The sequence below is a fragment of the Meriones unguiculatus genome, chromosome 5 (genome assembly GCF_030254825.1).
Source record: "Meriones unguiculatus strain TT.TT164.6M chromosome 5, Bangor_MerUng_6.1, whole genome shotgun sequence".
Lineage (NCBI taxonomy): Eukaryota > Metazoa > Chordata > Mammalia > Rodentia > Muridae > Meriones > Meriones unguiculatus.
The window spans coordinates 118,735,868-118,754,158 of NC_083353.1; the positions used below are offsets into that span (position 1 = coordinate 118,735,868).

Here is an 18,291-nt window from a genome sequence, read left to right on the forward strand (position 1 = left end):
TGGTGGCCATGTTCCTTTTGGGGGACTTGGTGACAGTCTGCCGTCTGAGCTCAGGTGATTGTGAATCTTAGGTAAACATTCTGTGAGGAACAGCTGTGCAAAAGACACGATGACCTTTTCCTCGGTGTGTATTGAGGACATTCTTAAGTAAATAGACGAGATCTGTCTATTTAGGGAGACATTAATGCTTTAGCAATATTTGATTGCTTCACATCTTTAGGGGAAATCATCCCAGTCTGTGTATCTGGATATTATGCTTTCCATCTGGTCCATTTTGTATTGTTCAGTTTCTTTCTGTCTCTTATTTTCATATTTTTAGTATAAAGTGTTCACTGAATATTTTACTTAGGTATTTATTTGTTGTAGGCTGTGAAAAAATGAAGTAGTTAGAAGATATGTTACTTTCACTATAATATTATTCAGCTGTATCATATAATTTACATTGAAGTTGTAGATAGAGAGAAATTCATGTTTCCATTTCTATATTGAGTTACTTAAGGTGTTACTTTCCAAATGTCAAAGTAGCAAATAAATTTATGATATGTGTTGGTGGTCAACATGAGTTTTCTCTCTAAACTTAAATTTCAATATTGACCGGTTATGAACATTTTTGGTGTTATATATCTGCTATTAATTTTAGTTTTTCAAGAAAAACATGAACAGGAGAACATTCTAAATACCCTCCATCAAGAGAACCAAGCATTAAAAAGTAACATCTCCTTAAAAGAAGACATATCAAGAAATAAGTCTACAGAGATTGATAACCTCAGAGGTCAACTAGACTCTCTCAACAGACAACTGAACAGATGCCACAAGGAAAGCAAGATCATTTTAGGTTGCTCACAACCCACAGGTATGAAGGGGATCATGAATAAAGAATTGTGTTATTCTGTATTGTTTCTTTTCTGGAAGCTTTGAAGTCCAGTTAGCAGCTTATGATGCTAGTGATCTTTGTGGTAATGGTTTGGAGTTTCCTTATCTGATGTAGAGGCCTGGGACCCCAGAAACTCATGCTTGGAATAGGAAAATCTTATAGTTTCTAGAAGTCAGTGGCCATTCTGGCTCCTGCTGTTCTCAGGGGATGAAATCACAAGTCAGCATCCATGAGAATTCAGGTTGTTTTAACTCATGAATAAATCCAAGTTGCTAATAGAAAATGGAAATTTCCAGTAAGATTGTATTTACCAAACATTTAGGGTCAAAGGACTCAGAATTTACATGGATGCAATCATGAAAATAAGTGTGTGTGTTTTCCTTATGCATTGTTTTCAAACAGATGGCCTGTTGCGATCAAGATATTCTTCCTCCAGGTCACATGGTGGCTTCAACATGGTGCCAATTAGTGACACTGTTAATGATGCCAAATAGATGAAAATGTCAAGTGTTACAAGAAATCTTTTATACCTTGTAGCACACCTAGTTATCTTTAGTTGAGACAGTTTCCACTCATTATTAAATATTTGTTCATGATTTAGTATTTATGAAGATATTTTACAGATGATCTCACTATGTTTTAATAATAGAAGTTGACAATCTTTATTAAGCAATCAATGATAAGATCGGGAAAAGAAAAAGAAAAATCTCCACAAAGGATCCTTGAAGAATTCCAGGCTCATCAAATGTGTTGTTACTTTAGAATAAAATATGTATCATCATTAAATGATAGCATAATGCTGTAATGTTTGTGTTTAGGAGGATGAAGCAGGAGAATTCTAAATTTGAGGACAGTTTAGGTAGCCAGCAAATGCCAGGCCAGGCTGAGCTACACAGTGATGCCTTTTCACAACAAGAAGGATGAAGATAAGTCCACTAACAGACTCTGGCCATCCCCAGCCCCTCACCAACAAAATGATCCTGTTGAGATGATGTTGCTACATAAACTACACACGTGTTAACACATTCAGCCTGACACCTTTGGGCAAGTGGGCATACCCTTGAAGGCATCACCACATCAAAACAGACAATTACCTTCCAAACCTTCATTTGCCTCTTAAGGTCAGAGCATCTGGCAGAGCCCACAGCACACTCCATGTGCACAGTAGCTAATGGGCCCCTGTGGGCACAGTGCGTTACTGCAGATCTCGAATTCTGTCCTTCACAGAACTGCCTCTGAGCAGCTAGTGCTTGGTCCCCAACCTCCAGGGATCTCACAAGGTCCTGCTTAGCGTTGGGCTCTGTTAGAAACCCCATCTGGGTGGAGTCATAAAGGACGGTCCTGGTGTGTTTCACTCCTCACACTATTCTCCAGTTCATCCATGGTCCTCTAAGGGACGTTCTTGCATACTCCTGAGAAGGGGAAAGTTTGCAGTGACTGTGCTGTCTGGTTAGTAATGAGTTTCCTCATAACGGACACTTGTCCTTATAGGAGATGAATAGCAGGCAGGAGCCTCCTGAGAGACTCTTACTGTATAACTGTTCAATAGGTCAGGATCTCTCTTTTTGGGCTTTGGTTGAGACATTGTTTCATTCTGTAGCCCAGGATGACTTCGAAGTCACTGTAGAGCCCAGGCTGTCCTGAAGTTAACAATTTAGGGTAGGATGGTCTCACCATCTTGGAGATCCTTGTGACTCACTCTGTGGAGTGCTGAAGTTACAGCCATAAAACATCATGTCTGGCAGGATTTTTCCTTTTAAAGGCTAAATAGTATTCTTTTGTCTGTATATGCCACATTTTCTATGCTTCATTCACAAAAGACACTCAAGTTGTTTCCATATCTCTACTATGATAAACAGTGCTACATAGAGGATGGGTGTGGAGGGGTCTCTTGGCATTCTTAGACTCTCAGTTTCTGAGAGCTGTGAGATGTTACTTAGTGATAGATGTTTAATAAATAACAGAATTATCTTCTAACAGAATACCAGAAAATAATAAGTTTAACCATTCACCTTCTCTGTTGTAGGAAAATGTGTTGAAGGACACTGTTTCTGCTATGGCATAAAATGTTATTATCTCGTCAAGGATGATAAGTCCTGGAGTGGATGTTCACAGACCTGCCAGGATTGCAGCCTATCCCTTTTGAAGATAGATGATGATGTTGAACTGGTACCAGGACTCTCATATGTTTCTCTAATCTTAGACTCCCTCTCTAACCCTTAGATAATGAGATATGAGCTCAGGCAGGTGTTTTGAAAAAGAGAGTCCTTTAGGGGTTGTATGTTGTTTTTCTGTAATGTGAGCAAAAATCATGCAATGAGAGTTTCTTAGTCGACTCATTCCTGCCTCCCATTTAATGCCATGAGTCTGTTATGAAAAGACTTGTCACTAAAGAGACAGTTGGGTCATGCAGTGTCCTCCCTTTTTCGGGAGTCTGCAAGAGAGTCACTCAGAGAAGCATATCTTTCCCTGATGAAGTCTAACCATTTGGCACAGCACATACTGTGTGTGACAGTTATTTATTTTTATAGGATACCAGAGGCATCTGTCTAGGGCTTGCTGTTGGAACCCAGTATTGGTACCTCTTGAGATGAATAATTGGATGGCAACAGGCAAAGTAATATATTTTGAACCTATCTGCAATGTTGTGAGAACCATGCAGCTACACAGTTATACAGTGAACTCATGGAGAGATTTCACTGAATCTGTCCACAGTGTTTACTTCATAATATTCTTTGTATCATAAAAGATGCCTACCTTTTGAAATAATTATTTAAAAGAAAACAAAGTAGCCAAGATACTGATATTGTCTTTGTACATTTATTACTAATGAAATCTCTCTGAAGTTGTAGATTATATTTTTCTATCGAAAAGCTTGGAGGATGACTTTGAAACCTCTGTCATTTAGAGCATGGTACAAAATTTATATATCAATTTAATCCATTTTAAACAATTACAACATAAAATAATTTTTAATGTTAGCTAATAATATAGTTTTCCATTGGATGATGCAGTACCCAGGGTTAAGTTTAACCTTGTGTCTAGAATACATTCTGAAATTCAATGAGGCAACACGCTGCTTGGCTGTCTCATGTAAGACACAGTAACTACCTCCAAATGTCTCCCATCTCTTCCTCAAGTTCTGTCACTCACAGTTCTGAAGTACAGAAAGCTTTCTTCTCTGAAGAGTGGAGCTTAATCCATGGCTTTTCACACAGGAGTTTTCATCTTAGTGGATTTGCTTTGAAGTCAGGAAGTCTCTTATGATGAACACATATCACAGGCTTCTGTAGTCCTCAGAAAGAAATCATTTGAGTAATTTTATACAGTGTCAGAAATTATTTAATGAGCCAGTGTGTAGTGTGCCCTTGGGTTCCTGAGTCAGGAAGATTGTGAGTTCAAGGCCAGCCTTAGCTACACAGTGAGAGTTTGTCTAAGAAATACAAATCAGTTAATTAACCAAGTATCAATAGACATCTGATGTTTTCATTTTAGATACCTTATGTAACTGACACTGGCTCTGACAAAAATGAGCTACTAGTGGGAAATCACTTTAGAAAGTGAACATGAAGGGATTGAAGGGCTGGAGGACAGGACAGCAGGGAACAGCTGGGACTTTTCTTGGTTGTTCTCCTACCAAACTGATGACAATTTTATTACAAGATGTATTGCTTCTTTTACAGAATTTACTTAAGCTTATATTTTATCAAAAGAAATACTGGATTGGATTAAGACGTAATAGATACGAAGGGAAATGGAAGTGGATTGGCGGTGGCTCATCTAACCTGTGAGTTTCCAGAACCCTTCACCTCCAACACCGGTGCACGAGTTGAGAGGATGTGTGCAAAGGCTTTTCTATCATTTTACACGGCTTTCCTTGCTTTCCGTGGAGCTCACTATTCAGGACAAGATGCATGAAGTGGTGTTTGGGCAAGTGTTAGACAGTATTCATCCCAACTGAACTTTTAATGCTCAGAATCTCCCCTTCTAATTTCATATTACTTATTTATCATTCTTTTGAAAATTTTCATTTTTACATTAATTATAGTTTATTCACTTTTTATCCCAGCTGTATCCCCCTCCTTCATTCCCTCCCAGGTCTCCTCCCATGTCCCTCTCCAAGTCCACTGATAGGGAAAGTCCTCCTCCACTTCCATCTGACCCTAGGCTATCAGGTCTCATCAGAACTGGCTGCATTGTCCTTCTCTGTGGCCTGGACACACTGCTCCTGCCTCAGGGAGAATTCATCAAAGAGCCAGCCACTGAATTCATATCAGAGACAGCCCCTGTTCCCATTACTATGGAAGCTACTTGAATACTGAGCTGCCATGGGCTGCATCTGAGCAGGGTTCTAGGTTATATCCGTGAATGGAATCTTGGTTGGAGTATCAGTCTTAGAAAAGACCCCTGTGCCAAGATATTTGGGTTCTGTTGCTCTCCTTGTGGAGCTCCTGTCCCCTCCAGGTCTTAATATCTCCCCCTTCTTTCATCAGATTCCCTGCATGCTGCCCAAAGTTTGGTTTTGAGTCTCAGCATCTGCTTTGATACAATGCTGGGTAGAGTCTTTCAGAGGCCCTCTGTGGTAAGCTCCTATCCTGTTTACTGTATTCTCCTTCTTGCAATGACCATCCTGTTTGTCTTTCTGAGTGAGGATTGATCATCTCACCCTGGGCCCTCTTTCTTGTTTATCTTCTTTAGGTGTATGGATTTTATCCTATCTGAGAGGTCTAGTATCCACTTATATACTGTGTGTGTATATACTGTGTGTGTCTTTCTTTTTTATTTTTATATTGATTACAGTTTATTTACATTGTACAGCTGTTGTCTCCCCCTCTAATTCTCTCCCAATCCCACCCTACCTCCCTCATCTCCTCCCTACCCCTCTCTAAGTCTGCTGATAGGGGAGGTCCTTCTCTCCTTCCATCTGACCTTAGCTTAGCAGTTCTCATCAGGACTGGCTGCAATTTCCTCCTCTGTGGACTAGCAAGGCTGTTCCTCCCACAGGGTTCGGAGGTTAAAGAGCTAGCCACTGAGTTCATGTCAGAGACAGTCTCTGTTTCCCTTACTAGGGTACTCACTTGGATACTGAGCTGCCATGGGCTAAGTAGGAGTTCTAAGTCATATCCATGCATGGTCATTGGTTGGAGACTCAGTCTCAGAAAAGACCCCTGTTCCCAGATATATTTGGTCTTTGTGGGGCTCCTGTCATCTCCATGTCTTACTAACTCCCCCTTCTTACATTTGATTCCCTGCACTCTGCCCAAGGTTTGGTCATGAGTCTCAGTATCTGCTTTGATTCACTGGTAGGTAGAGTCTTTTGGAGGCCCTCTATGGTAGGCTCCTCTTCTCTTTCTTGTTTTTTTTTTTTTTTTTTCTACTTCCAATGTCCATCCCATTTGTCTTTCTAAGTGAGGATTGATCATCTTACCCAGAGTCCTCCTTCTTTCTTAGCTTCTTTAGGTGTACAGATTTTAGTATCTTTATCCTATCTTATATGTCTAATATCTACCTATAAATGAGTATATACCATGTATGTTTTTCTTCTTCTAGGATACCTCACTCAGGATGATCTTTTCTAGATCCCACCATTTGCCTGTAAATTTCATGATTTCCTTGTTTTTAATTGCTGAGTAGTATTCCATTGTGTAAATGTACCACAATTTCTTCATACATTTCTCTGTTGATGGACATCTGGGTTGTTTCCAGGTTCTGGCTAATATGAATAAAGCTGCTATGAACATGGTTGAGCAAATGTCCTTGTTGTGTACTTGAGCATATTTGGATATATGCCTAGGAGTAGTATGGCTGGATCTTGAGGAAGCACTATTCCTAGTTGTCTGAGAAAGTGCCATTTCCAAAGTGGTTGTACAAGTTTACATTCCCACCAGCAGTGGAGGAGGGTTCCCCTTTCTCCACATCCTCTCCAGCATGTGTTGTCACTTGAGATTTTGATCTTAGTCATTCTGATGGGTGTAAGATGAAATCTCAGGGTCATTTTAATTTTTATTTCCCTGATGACTAAGGACATAGAGCATTTCTTTAAGTGTTTCTTTGCTATTCCATATTTCTCAATTGAGAATTCTCTGTTTAGCTCTGTACCCCACTTTTTTGATAGGATTACTTGATTTGTTGCTTTTTAACTTATTTAGTTCTTTATATATACTAGATATTAGCCCTTTGTCACATATAGGGTTGGTGAAGATATTTTCCCAATCTGTAGGATGTCATTTTGTTCTGATGACAGTGTCCTTCGCTTTACAGAAGCTTTTCAGTTTCATGAGGTCCCATTTATTGATTGTTTATCTGAGAGCCTTTGCTATTGGTGTTCTGTTTAGGAAGTTGTCTTCTGTGCCAATGAGTGCAAGGAGCTTCCCCATTTTTTCTTCTAACAGGTTTAGTGTGTCTGGTTTTATGTTGAGGTCTTTGATCCACTTGGACTTTAGGTTTGTGCAGGATGATAAATGTGGATCTATTTCCTTTTTTTTTTTTTTTCATGGAGACATCCAATTATACCAGCACCATTTGTTGAAGATGTCTGTTTTCCATTGAATGACTTTGGCTTCTTTGTCAAAAATCAAGTATCTGTAGGTGTGTGGGTTTATTTCTAGGTCTTCTATTCAATTCCCTTGATCTGCCATTGTGTTTCTATGCCAGTACCATGCAGTTTTGATTACTATTACTATGATTTTATTACTCTTGCTCTCTCCTGTTGCTTGAGGTCAGGGATGGTGATACCTCCAGAAGATCTGTTGTCCTATAGATTGTTTTGGCAATTCTGCTTTTTTTTTTTCTTTTTCCATATGAAATTGAGAATTTTTCTTTCAAGGTCTTTGAAGAATTGAGTTGGTATATTGATGGGAATTGCATTGAATCTGTAGATTGCTTTTGGCAGTATGGCCATTTTAACTATGTTAATTCTACCAATCCGTGAGCATGGGACATCTTTCTATCTTCTGATACCTTCTTCAATTTCTTTGTTCAGAGACTTGAATTTTTTTTTTTTTCAAACAGGTCTTTCACTTGATTGGTTAGAGTCACACCAAGGTACTTTATGTTATTAGTGGCTATTGTGAAGGGTGTTGCTTCCTTAATTTCTCTCTCAGCCCTTTTTTCTTTGCTATACAGGAAGGCTTCTGATTTTTTGAGTTGATTTTGTATCCAGCCACTTTGCTGAAGGTGTTTATCAGCTGAAGTAGTTCTTTTTATAAATTTTTGGGTTTGCTCATGTAGACTATCATATCATTTGCACTTAATGACACTTTGACTTCTTCCTTTCTGATTTGAATCCCCTTGATCTCCATTAGATATCTTACTGCTCTAGCTAGGTCTTCAAGTACTATGTTGAAGAGATATGGAGAGAGTGACAGCCTTGCTTTGTCCCTGATTTCAGTGGAATTAATTTAAGTTTCTCTCCATTGAGTTTGATGTTGGCTATAGGCTTGCTGTATATTGTCTTTACTATGTTTAGGTATGTGCCTTGTATCCCTGATTTCTCTAAGACTTTAAACATAAATGGGTGTTGGATTTTTGTCAAATGCTTTTTTCGGCTTATATCCAGATGATCTTGTGGTTTTTCTCCTTCAGTTTGTTTATATGGTGGATTACATTGATGGATTTCTGTATTTTGAGCCACTCCTGCATGCCTGGGATGAGGCCTACTTGGTCATGGTGGATGATATCTTTTATATGTTCTTGGATTCGGTTTGCCACTATTTTATTGAGTATTTTTGCATCAATGATCCTAAGAGAGATAGGTCTGAAGTTCTCTTTTTTGTTTGGTTCTTTGTGTGGTTTAGGTATGAATGTGACTGTGGCTTCATAGAATGAGTTTGGTAATATACCTTCTGTTTCTATTTTGTGGAATAGTTTGAAGAGAAATGGAGTTAGCACTTCTTTGAAGGTCTGGTAGAATTCTGTGCTGAAATCATCTGGCCCTGTGGTTTTTTTTTTTTTTTATTTTATTTTATTTTTTTTTATCAGTTACATTTTATTAACTCTGTATCCCAGCCGTGTCCCGATCCCTCATTCCCTCCCAGTCCCTCCCTCCCTCCCTCCCTCATCTCCACCGTGCCCCTTTCCAAGTCCACTGATGGGGGGGGACCTCCTCCCCATTCATCTGATCCTGTTTTATCAGGTATCTTCAGGACTGGCTGCAAAGCCCTCCTCTGTGGCCTAACAGGACTGCTCCTCCCTTCGGGGGTGGGGAGACCAAAGAGCCAGTCATTGAGTTCCTGTTAGAAATAGTCCTTGTTCCCCTCACTTTGGGAAACCAATTGGTTACTGAGCTACCACAGGCTACATCTGAGTGGAGGTTCTAGGTTATGTCCATACATGGTCCTTGGTTGAATGTCAGTCTCAGAAAAGACCCTGTGCCCAGATATATTTGGTCCTTGTGGAGCTCCTATCCTTTCCCCATCAGACTAACTCCCCTGCTTTCTTATGATTCCCTGTACTCTGCCAAAGGTTTGGTCATGAGTCTTTGCTTTGAAAACACTGCTAGTTAGAGTCTTTCAGATGCGCTCAGATGTGCTCAGACTCCTGTCATACGTTCGATGCACATCCCATCTGTCTTTCTAAATGAGGATTGATCATCTTACCCCATGTCCACTCAATTGATTATCTTTTTTAGGTGTATAGATTTCATTATGTTTATCATATCTTATAGGTCTATATAAGTGAGTATATCCCATGTTTGTCTTTCTCCTTCTGGGATATTTCACTCAGAATGATCTTTTCTAGATCCCACCATTTGCCTGCAAATTTCATGATTTCCTCCTTTTTGATTGCTGAGTAGTATTCCATTGTATAAAAATACCACAATTTCTGTACCCATTCCACCGTTGATGGACATCTGGGTTGTTTCCAGGTTCTGGCTATTACAAATAGAGCTGCTATAAACATGGTTGAGCAAGTGTCCTTTTTGTGTACTTGAACAAACTTTGGGTATATACCTAGCAGTGGTATAGCTGGGTCTGGAGGAAGCACTATTCCTATTTGTCTTAGAAAGCGCCAGATAGCTTTCCAGAGTGGTTGTACCAGTTTACATTCCCACCAGCAGTGGAGGAGGGTTCCCCTTTCTCCACAACCTCTCCAGCATGTGTTATCGCTTGAGTTTTTCATCTTGGCCATTCTGATGGGTGTAAGGTGATATCTCAGGGTCGTTTTGATTTGCATTTCCCTGATGGCTAATGAGGATGAGCATTTCTTTAAGTGTTTTTCTGCCATTCGATATTCCTCTGTCGAGAATTCTCTGTTTAGCTCTGTTCCCCATTTTTTAATTGGATTACTTGGTTTGCTGCTTTTCAGCTTCTTTAGTTCTTTGTATATACTGGATATTAGTCCTCTGTCAGATAAAGGGTTAGTGAAGATTCTTTCCCAATCTGTAGGCAGTCGTTTTGTTTTGATGACGGTATCCTTTGCTTTACAGAAACTTTTCAGTTTCATGAGGTCCCATTTATTGATAAGGAGATCAAGGGGATACAAATCGGAAAGGAAGAGGTCAAAGTGTCACTATTTGCAGATGATATGATAGTATACATGAGCGACCCCAAAAATTCAACCAGAGAACTCCTTCAGCTGATAAACACCTTCAGCAAAGTGGCAGGATACAAAATCAACTCAAAAAAATCAGAAGCCCTCCTATATACTAAAGACAAAAAGGCTGAGAAAGAAATTAGGGAAACAACACCCTTCACAATAGCCACTAATAACATAAAGTACCTTGGTGTGACCCTAACCAAGCAAGTGAAAGACCTGTTTGAGAAAAACTTCAAGTCTCTGAAGAAAGAAATTGAAGAAGATATCAGAAGATGGAAAGATCTCCCGTGCTCATGGATTGGTAGGATTAACATTGTGAAAATGGCCATACTGCCAAAAGCAATCTACAGATTCAATGCAATTCCCATCAAAACACCATCTCAATTCTTTTTTTTTTTTTTTTAAGAAGGGAGACTTTTGATGACTGCTTCTATTTCCTTGGGAGATACAGGACTATTCAATCTTTCTACCTGATCTTGATTTAATTTTGATATCTAGACTATACAAGAAAATTGTCCATTTCAGTTAGATTTTCAAGTTTTGTGGCATATAGGCTTTTGTAGTAAGATTGTTTCGATTTCCTCAGCGTCTATTGTCATGTTCCCCTTTCTGTTTCTGATTTTGCTGGTTTGGATAGTTTCTCTGCCTTTTAGTTAGTTTGGCTAAGGATTTGTCTAGCTTGTTGATTTTCTCAAAGAACCAGCTCTTGATTTCATTGATTCTTTGAATTGTTTTATTTGTTTCTATTTTATTGATCTCAGCCCTGGGTTTGATTATTTCCAGTTATCTACTCTTCTTGGGTGTGTCTGCTTCTTTTTTTCCCCTAGGGTTTTCAGGTGAGCCATTAAGTTGCTTGTATGAGATATTTCAAATTTCTTCTTGAAAGCACTGAGTGCTCTGAATTTTCCTCTTAGCACAGCTTTCATTTTGTCCCATGTGTTAGGTTATGTTCTGCCTTCATTTTCATTGAATTCTAGGAAGTATTTAATTTCTTTCTTTATTTCTTCCCTAACCCAGTGGTCATTGAGTAGCAAGTTGTTCACTTTCCATGTGTAGGCATTTTGCTATTTCTATTGTTGTTGAGGTCCAGCTTTAGTTTATGGTGGTCAGAGAGGATACAAGGGATTATTTCTATCTTTTTGGAGTTGCTGGTGAAGCCATAATATCCTGATTTTTGTTGGATGTGTTCTTCCACTGACCTCTGGTCATCCGCTTATCCATAAGCTTTGCTGTTTGTTCCTGGAGTACTTCAGACTGGGTCCATCTTTACCTCACAGGCCCTAGGATTGCTTCTGTTTTCCACCATGACTGGCCACAGAGTTGATGGAACTATCTGTAGCCTACAGCAACATACAGAGTGAAATGGTAGGTGGTAACAATGAGAGTGAGATGCCAGGGGCTGAGAGGATGCCTACATCCAGGTTAAGAGATCTTTGTAGACCTTGACAGACCTACACAAAACTGACAATGGTTGCTAGCCTTGCTAGGGCCTGACCTGAGGTTTCAGTCAAGAAGGCTGGTGGCCAGAAGGCTTTTGTGGCCACCACAAGCCTTTCCTCCAGTGGAATGGTACAGAAGCTTGTCCAGTGGTTATGATGCCAGCTTCTAATGAACCTAAGTGAGCAGCTTTGAGTCTAACATGTATTTCCTGTTTTGAGGTGTAGGCAGAAATCACCACAGAGGTAAAGTTAAGAGCTCATGATGCAGACTATGTGCTTCATGGGCACCTGTGAACATTGTCTTCTGCTGGATCCTTTTCCTCTTTGCACGTGTTCAACACACATGTTTCATTCATTGTACCCATAATCATATCTCAGGACTAGCTTATATGTGCACTCATTTCTACTGTATCTTACATGTACTGTCCATGCATCATGGCCCACTTAGTTACATTTATCTTTCTTTTCTGTTCCAATGGTAAATCTAAATACTCTATTTCTCCCTGGCTTAAGCCCACAGCTCAAGAAAGGTGATCTTTATTGAAGATTTATCCTTTGACATCTCAACCTTGGGAGTTCTGTAGATTTCATTCCCTGTTTCATCTTCTTTGGCACAGATTCTCATTAGGTTAGTCTGGTTCAATCTCATTGTGTTACCCAAGCCAGCCTTGAACTCCTGATTCTCCTGCATCTGCCTCCCAAATGCTCAAACTATAGTTGTGCATCATCTGTCTGCATATATTACTTAGGATTTGTATGATCATTTTCCAAAGATCAATTATTCATCTTGCCCTGCCTATTAGAAGAAAGACTGGCTGCCATGCTCTGCAGATCCTTTTGGAGTCTCAGTTCTACTAAAATCCCACTTTTGGTAGGAATCTGCTTCTATCCTGTTCATAATATTTTGAAAACACTTTTCACTATAGTTAATATTTAATTCAGGTCTTGCTCCATAGCCTATTCTGTCCTGATTTATATTACTTGTCATTGAGCCATCCAAACTCTGAGTTTATAGACATGCATCAACTGTCCTAATGATTTATTTTTTTAATTAAGATTGTAACTTTTTTCCACAGAAAGGTAGTTATGGTATTAATGCACCATCCTACAGAGACTGCAGATGTGTTGACTACAGGGAATTTAGTTAATCACCATGTTTCAGTCAAGCCTCATTAGCTCTGAGGAGGAGGAGGAAAGAGGAAATCAACAAAAGCAGTGTGTCTGCTTCTCCTAGTGACTTTATTCAATCCTTAGCTTTCTCTCTAAAACAGAGGAATAGAAGACCACGCCCTGTGTGCCACCCATTTATTACTTCTTTTTATTTGTATTTATTGTAAAATGTACCATAGGAAAGTATAGATTAAAAGTAGCTCTTACAATACTGAAAATTTATTTTACTTGAAGATTAAAATTAACAATGTGGTGTAGATAGGGAGTTTATCTACAAATGACCAAGAGTCCATTTCTACTGTTCACTTTTATCACATGTATTTATTTTTGTGTGAATGTATGCACGTGTGTGTGCACATGTCCCAGGACGTATGAGGTTAGAAGCCAATTGAAGGAGTCACTTCTCTCCTATTCTGTGGCATCTGGGGTCTGAACTCAGGTTGTCTGTTTTGGTGCCAATGGCCTTACCCCACTGACCCATGTCACTGGCCCAAGACTTTTTTGAGTTTAGAAAAAAATAAAGAAAAGCTTTTAGTGATTTACTTATGATTAACTCCATATTCTGTATATTTTGCTCAATAAACTTTAATTTAAAAATTATGGTGTGCATCAGTGTTTGCTTCACATGTAAATCACTGTCCATTATGTTTTTTGTTTTATAGAGATTTGGTAAAAATGCCTTCACTACATGTCACAGGAGAATGTGCACACCTAAGTTCCACAGGTATAGAAGGCGCTGACTGTGGAAGAAAACACGGCTGTGTATGTCAAAAGAGACTGGATAAATTTCAGGGTGGAGTATGAAGGAAAGGTAAAGAAATGGAACGTGCCCATGTTTGTTTTCTGTGTTGAATTCTAACTACTTAGCAACTGAGTCTTTTATTTACAGAACTCAGTCTGCTGTGAAAACAGAGTGATGCACTGGAAAGGGAAAAAATGTTCTGAAATCTGACTTCACAGAGCAGAAGCCAACTTTTGTCCTGGTGAACAGAGCAGCTTGTGTCTGGAGAATGTATGCCTTTGCTCCAAGCCCTCAGGAATCACTCTCTGTTTCCTGAATGACAGAAGCCTACTAATAGCAGACATACTTCATCATCACTTGGACAAACCATTTCTTTATCCCATTGAGCTGACATCACAATTAAGAACTAGCATGCAGTTGTGAGTTTCTGTTTGTTTGTTACTTGGTTTGTTACTGCTTGCTTGTCTTTCTTTTTCCTTTCTTTCTTTCTTTCTTTCTTTCTTTTATGCAGGTAGAATTTATCTTTAAAAAGTACTTACTTTCTGTAAATTACAGTTCCAGACTTGAATAGTTGCCAGTTGCTAGTTCAATGAACCCATACAACCTTTCCATAGTCCTTACATGTTCTCACTCTCTCCCAACCCCCCCTCTGACCCAATTGATGATAAACTGAAAGCCCATAGATACAGTAATATTCATTGAGGTCACCTGTATGTGGTGGCCTACACTTACAATCTTATAGGAGCATTAATTTGAAGGCAGTCTAGGCTACATAGTAAGTTTATGACCATTGTGGGCTATGGTGTGGGACTCTGTGTCATGAAGTATAATAATGATGATGATGATGATAATCAAAATACTAAACTGCCCATAAATATTTTCTAGGACAAGTAATTTCTTTCACAATATCATACTGAAACAATAAAACTGAAGAAATCTAGTATTGATGTAAAAATATCTTCTAATATGTAATCTGTATTCATATATGTCAGTTTTCTGGATCATGCCATTGTCGATATTTCCATTTACATTAGGACTAAGCATATTTTCATTCCCTGAGGCCAGGCAAGGTAGTGCTGATCGGGGGAAGCAATCCAAAAGTAGGTAATAGAGTCCATGTTAGAAACAGCCCCCCACCGCCCCATATGAAGACCAATCTGCCTGTTGGCTACATATGTGCAGAGGGCCTATGTCCAGATATTGCAAGCTCCTTAGTCGATGCTTAGTCTTTGGCTCTGAAAGCCCCCATGGGACTGAGTTTGTTGTCTCTGCTGGTCTTCTTATGAGGTTACTGTTCCCTTCAGGTTTTTCCATCTTTCCCCAATACTTCTACAAGTCTCCAGAGTTCTTCCTCATGCTTGGCTGCAAGTCCCAGCATCTGTCTCCATCCACTGCTGGCTGGAGCGTCTCAGATGACAGTCAAGTTAGGTTCGTGTCTGAAAGCATTGCAGAGTATCATTATAAGTGTCAGGGGCTGGTGGGTCTCAGGTTGGACCAATTATTGTTTGGACTATCTCTCAATCTTTGTTCCTTCATTACCCCTGCACTTCTTGTAGGCAGGGTGATTTTTGGATCACAGGTTTTGATGGTGGGTTTTGTTCTCTCCCTGTTTTTGTTTGGTTTCTTCCACTAGTCTTGCCTGGCTAAGAGGTGGTCACTTCAGCCTTTATGTCCTCCCCCGCTCCCTGTTCGGAGTCTCACCTAGAGTCACAACCGTATCCTCACAGGAGCCTACTTGTAGAAAGCCTCCAGCTTGACAAAGCACGCTCCCTCTTCAGTTTCCCTTCTTGTTCCCAGCCCTCTCACCTCCCACCCCGTTCTCCCCACATCTGATCCCCAGTCTTGTTTCCCTCCCAAATCCATCTCCTGCCCAGTTCTGTCACTTTGTCCACTTCTTCTGTCTATTCAGTTTCCCCTTCTGAGTGACATTCCAGCATTCTCCCTTGGGCCCTCCTTGTTAGTTTCTTCAGGTCTGTGGATTGTAGTGTGATTATCCTGTACTATGGATCTAATATCCATAAATAGCCACAAAAAGATACTGTGTGTATCTTTCTGGGTGTTGGTTACCCTACTTAGGATGATCTTTTCTAATCTCATCCATTTTCCTGCAAATTTCATGTTTTCTTTGTTATAATTAGCTGAGTAGTATTCCATTGTGTAAATGTACCACAATTTCTGAATCCATTCCTTTGGTTGAGGGACATGTAGATTGTTTCCAGTTTCTTGCTCTTATGAATAAAGCTGTTTTGAACATAGTTGAGCAAAGGTTCTTGCATGTAGAAAATGCAAATAGACCTATACTTATCATCCTGCACAAAATTCATGTCTAAGTTAATCAAAGATCTTGCCATAAAACCAGAGTCTCTGAAAGTGCTGAGACTTATGGGCAACCTTTGGGCAGAGTGCAGGGAATCTTAGGAAAGAAGTGGGAAACAGTAAGATCTGGAGAGGACAGGAACTCCACAAGGAGAGCAACAGAACCAAAAAATCTGAGCACAGGGGTCTTTCCTGAGATTGCTATTCCAACCAAGGTCTATGCATGGAGATAACCTAAGACCCCTGCACAGATGTAGCCCATGGTAGTTCAGTATCCAAGTGGGTTCCATTGTAATATGAACAGGGACTGTCTCTGACATGAACTGATTCCCTTTTCTTTAATTACCTCCCCCTGAGGGGGAAGCAGCATTACCAGGCCACAGAAGAAGACAATGCAGCCACTCCTGATGAGACCTAATTGACTAGGATCAGAAGGAAGGAAAAGAAGTCCTCCCCTATCAGTGGACTTGGGGAAGGGCATGCATGCAGAGGGTGGAGGAAGGGAGAAATTGGGATGAGAGGAGGGAGGGAACCACAGGGGGGGGGGATACAAAGTGAATAAAGTGTAATTAATAAAGAAAAAAAGTGAAAGTGGGAAAAACTCTGGAACTCATTGTCAGAGGATACAAGTTCCTAAACAGAACACCAACAGCACAGGCTTTGAGTTTAACAGTTAATAAGTGGGATCTCATGAAATTGAGAAGCTTCTGTAAGCCAAAGGACACTGTCAATACAACAAAATGGCAGCCAAAAGATTGGGAAAAGATCTTTACTAACCCTACATCAGAGAGAGGGGTGATATCTAAATTATACAAACAACTTACGAAATTAAACACCAACAAATCAAATAACCCAATTAAAAAAGGGAGTACAGAGCTAAGCCGAAAATTCTCAACAAAAGAATATTGAGTGAGAGGTACTTAAATGAATGCTCATTGTCTGTAGCCATTAGAGAAATGCAAATAAAAATGACTCTATCTTTCTATCTTATACTGCTTGACCCGTCCTGTGGGCTAGTTGAGCAGGATGTACCTGAAAGAGAGAGTGAGAGTGGGGAAGGGAGGGACAGAGACAGGAAGAATGGAGGCCAAGACAGGTTTCTGATCAAAGCCTCAGTTTCTGAACCTACAGACAACACTTATAAAGCAAAGGGTTACAGGGAAATTTTCTCATAGTAACAACTCATCTGCGTCACTTGGTAAGGCATCCGATAATTTACTCAAGGTTACACAAAGTTTACTATCTGGTTCCCAGGGCTGCACGGAGTCTATTATCTAGTTCTCAGGCTCAGAACACCCCACAGGAAAAGTTGCCAGGGTCAGTCTCCCAGAGGTTGCCAAGGCCAGTCTCTGAGAAACTGAGCTTTAGATAAGATCCGCATCTGCCAAGGCCAGGAGGCAGAATTCCAATTACCAGACTCCTTCAACTGGTCAGAACGGCTAAGGTCAAACTCAAGTGACAACACTTGCTGGAGAGTATGTGGAGAAAGGGGAACCCTCCTTCATTGCTGGTGGAAGTGCAAACTTGTATAACCTCTCTGAAAATCAATCTAACACTTTCTCAGAAAATTGGAAATAGCTCTATCTTAAGACACAGCTATACCACTTTTGGGCATATATTGAAAAGATGCTCCACCATACAACATGGACACTTGCTCAACTATGTGCAGAGTATTTTATGTCAACTTGAAGCTAGCTAGAGTTGTGTAATAATAGGGAATGTCTATTAGGAAAATGCCTCTGTATGTTGTGGCTGTAGGCAAGCCTAAGGGCATTTTCTTAATAAGCAATTGATTGTGAGAGCCAAGCCCATCATAGGTGTTACTACCCTTGGGCTGAGAGTTAAATAAGAGAGCAGGCTTAGCAAAGCAATGAGGAGATTCCAGAAAGATGCACTCCTCCATGGCCTCTGAATCAGCACCAGGTTTTAGTGCCTGTCCCAGCTTCCTTCAGTAATGGACAGTGATGTAGAGATATTAGCAAAAATAATTCCTTTCTTTCCATAGTTGCTTTGGTCATGGTGTTTTAACAGAGCAATAGAAATCTTAACTAAGAGAGCCATCAAACTCTACCAGGAGAATTTTGTTATTTCCCAAAGTTCCTTTTTTGCCCCTTGTCCTCTCCACCTGGCCCCAGGCAAGCAGGCATATACTGTCTTGTACTGTAACTTAGTTTGGCCTCATTGATAGTGTGACATACTATGCATAGATTTGT

At 40.0% G+C, this 18,291-nt stretch overlaps 1 protein-coding gene across 1 annotated transcript in view; it reads left to right on the plus strand.

Moving 5' to 3' along the window:
• Nucleotides 1–18,291, plus strand: part of LOC110564294 (uncharacterized) — a 52,238-nt gene that overhangs the window by 1,132 nt on the left and 32,815 nt on the right. The window contains exons 3-6 of the mRNA XM_060383416.1: nt 641–853; nt 2,901–3,043; nt 4,558–4,661; nt 13,683–13,818. Of these exons, the coding sequence (XP_060239399.1) occupies nt 641–853; nt 2,901–3,043; nt 4,558–4,661; nt 13,683–13,818 (596 nt within the window). The remainder of the gene's footprint in view (nt 1–640; nt 854–2,900; nt 3,044–4,557; nt 4,662–13,682; nt 13,819–18,291) is intronic.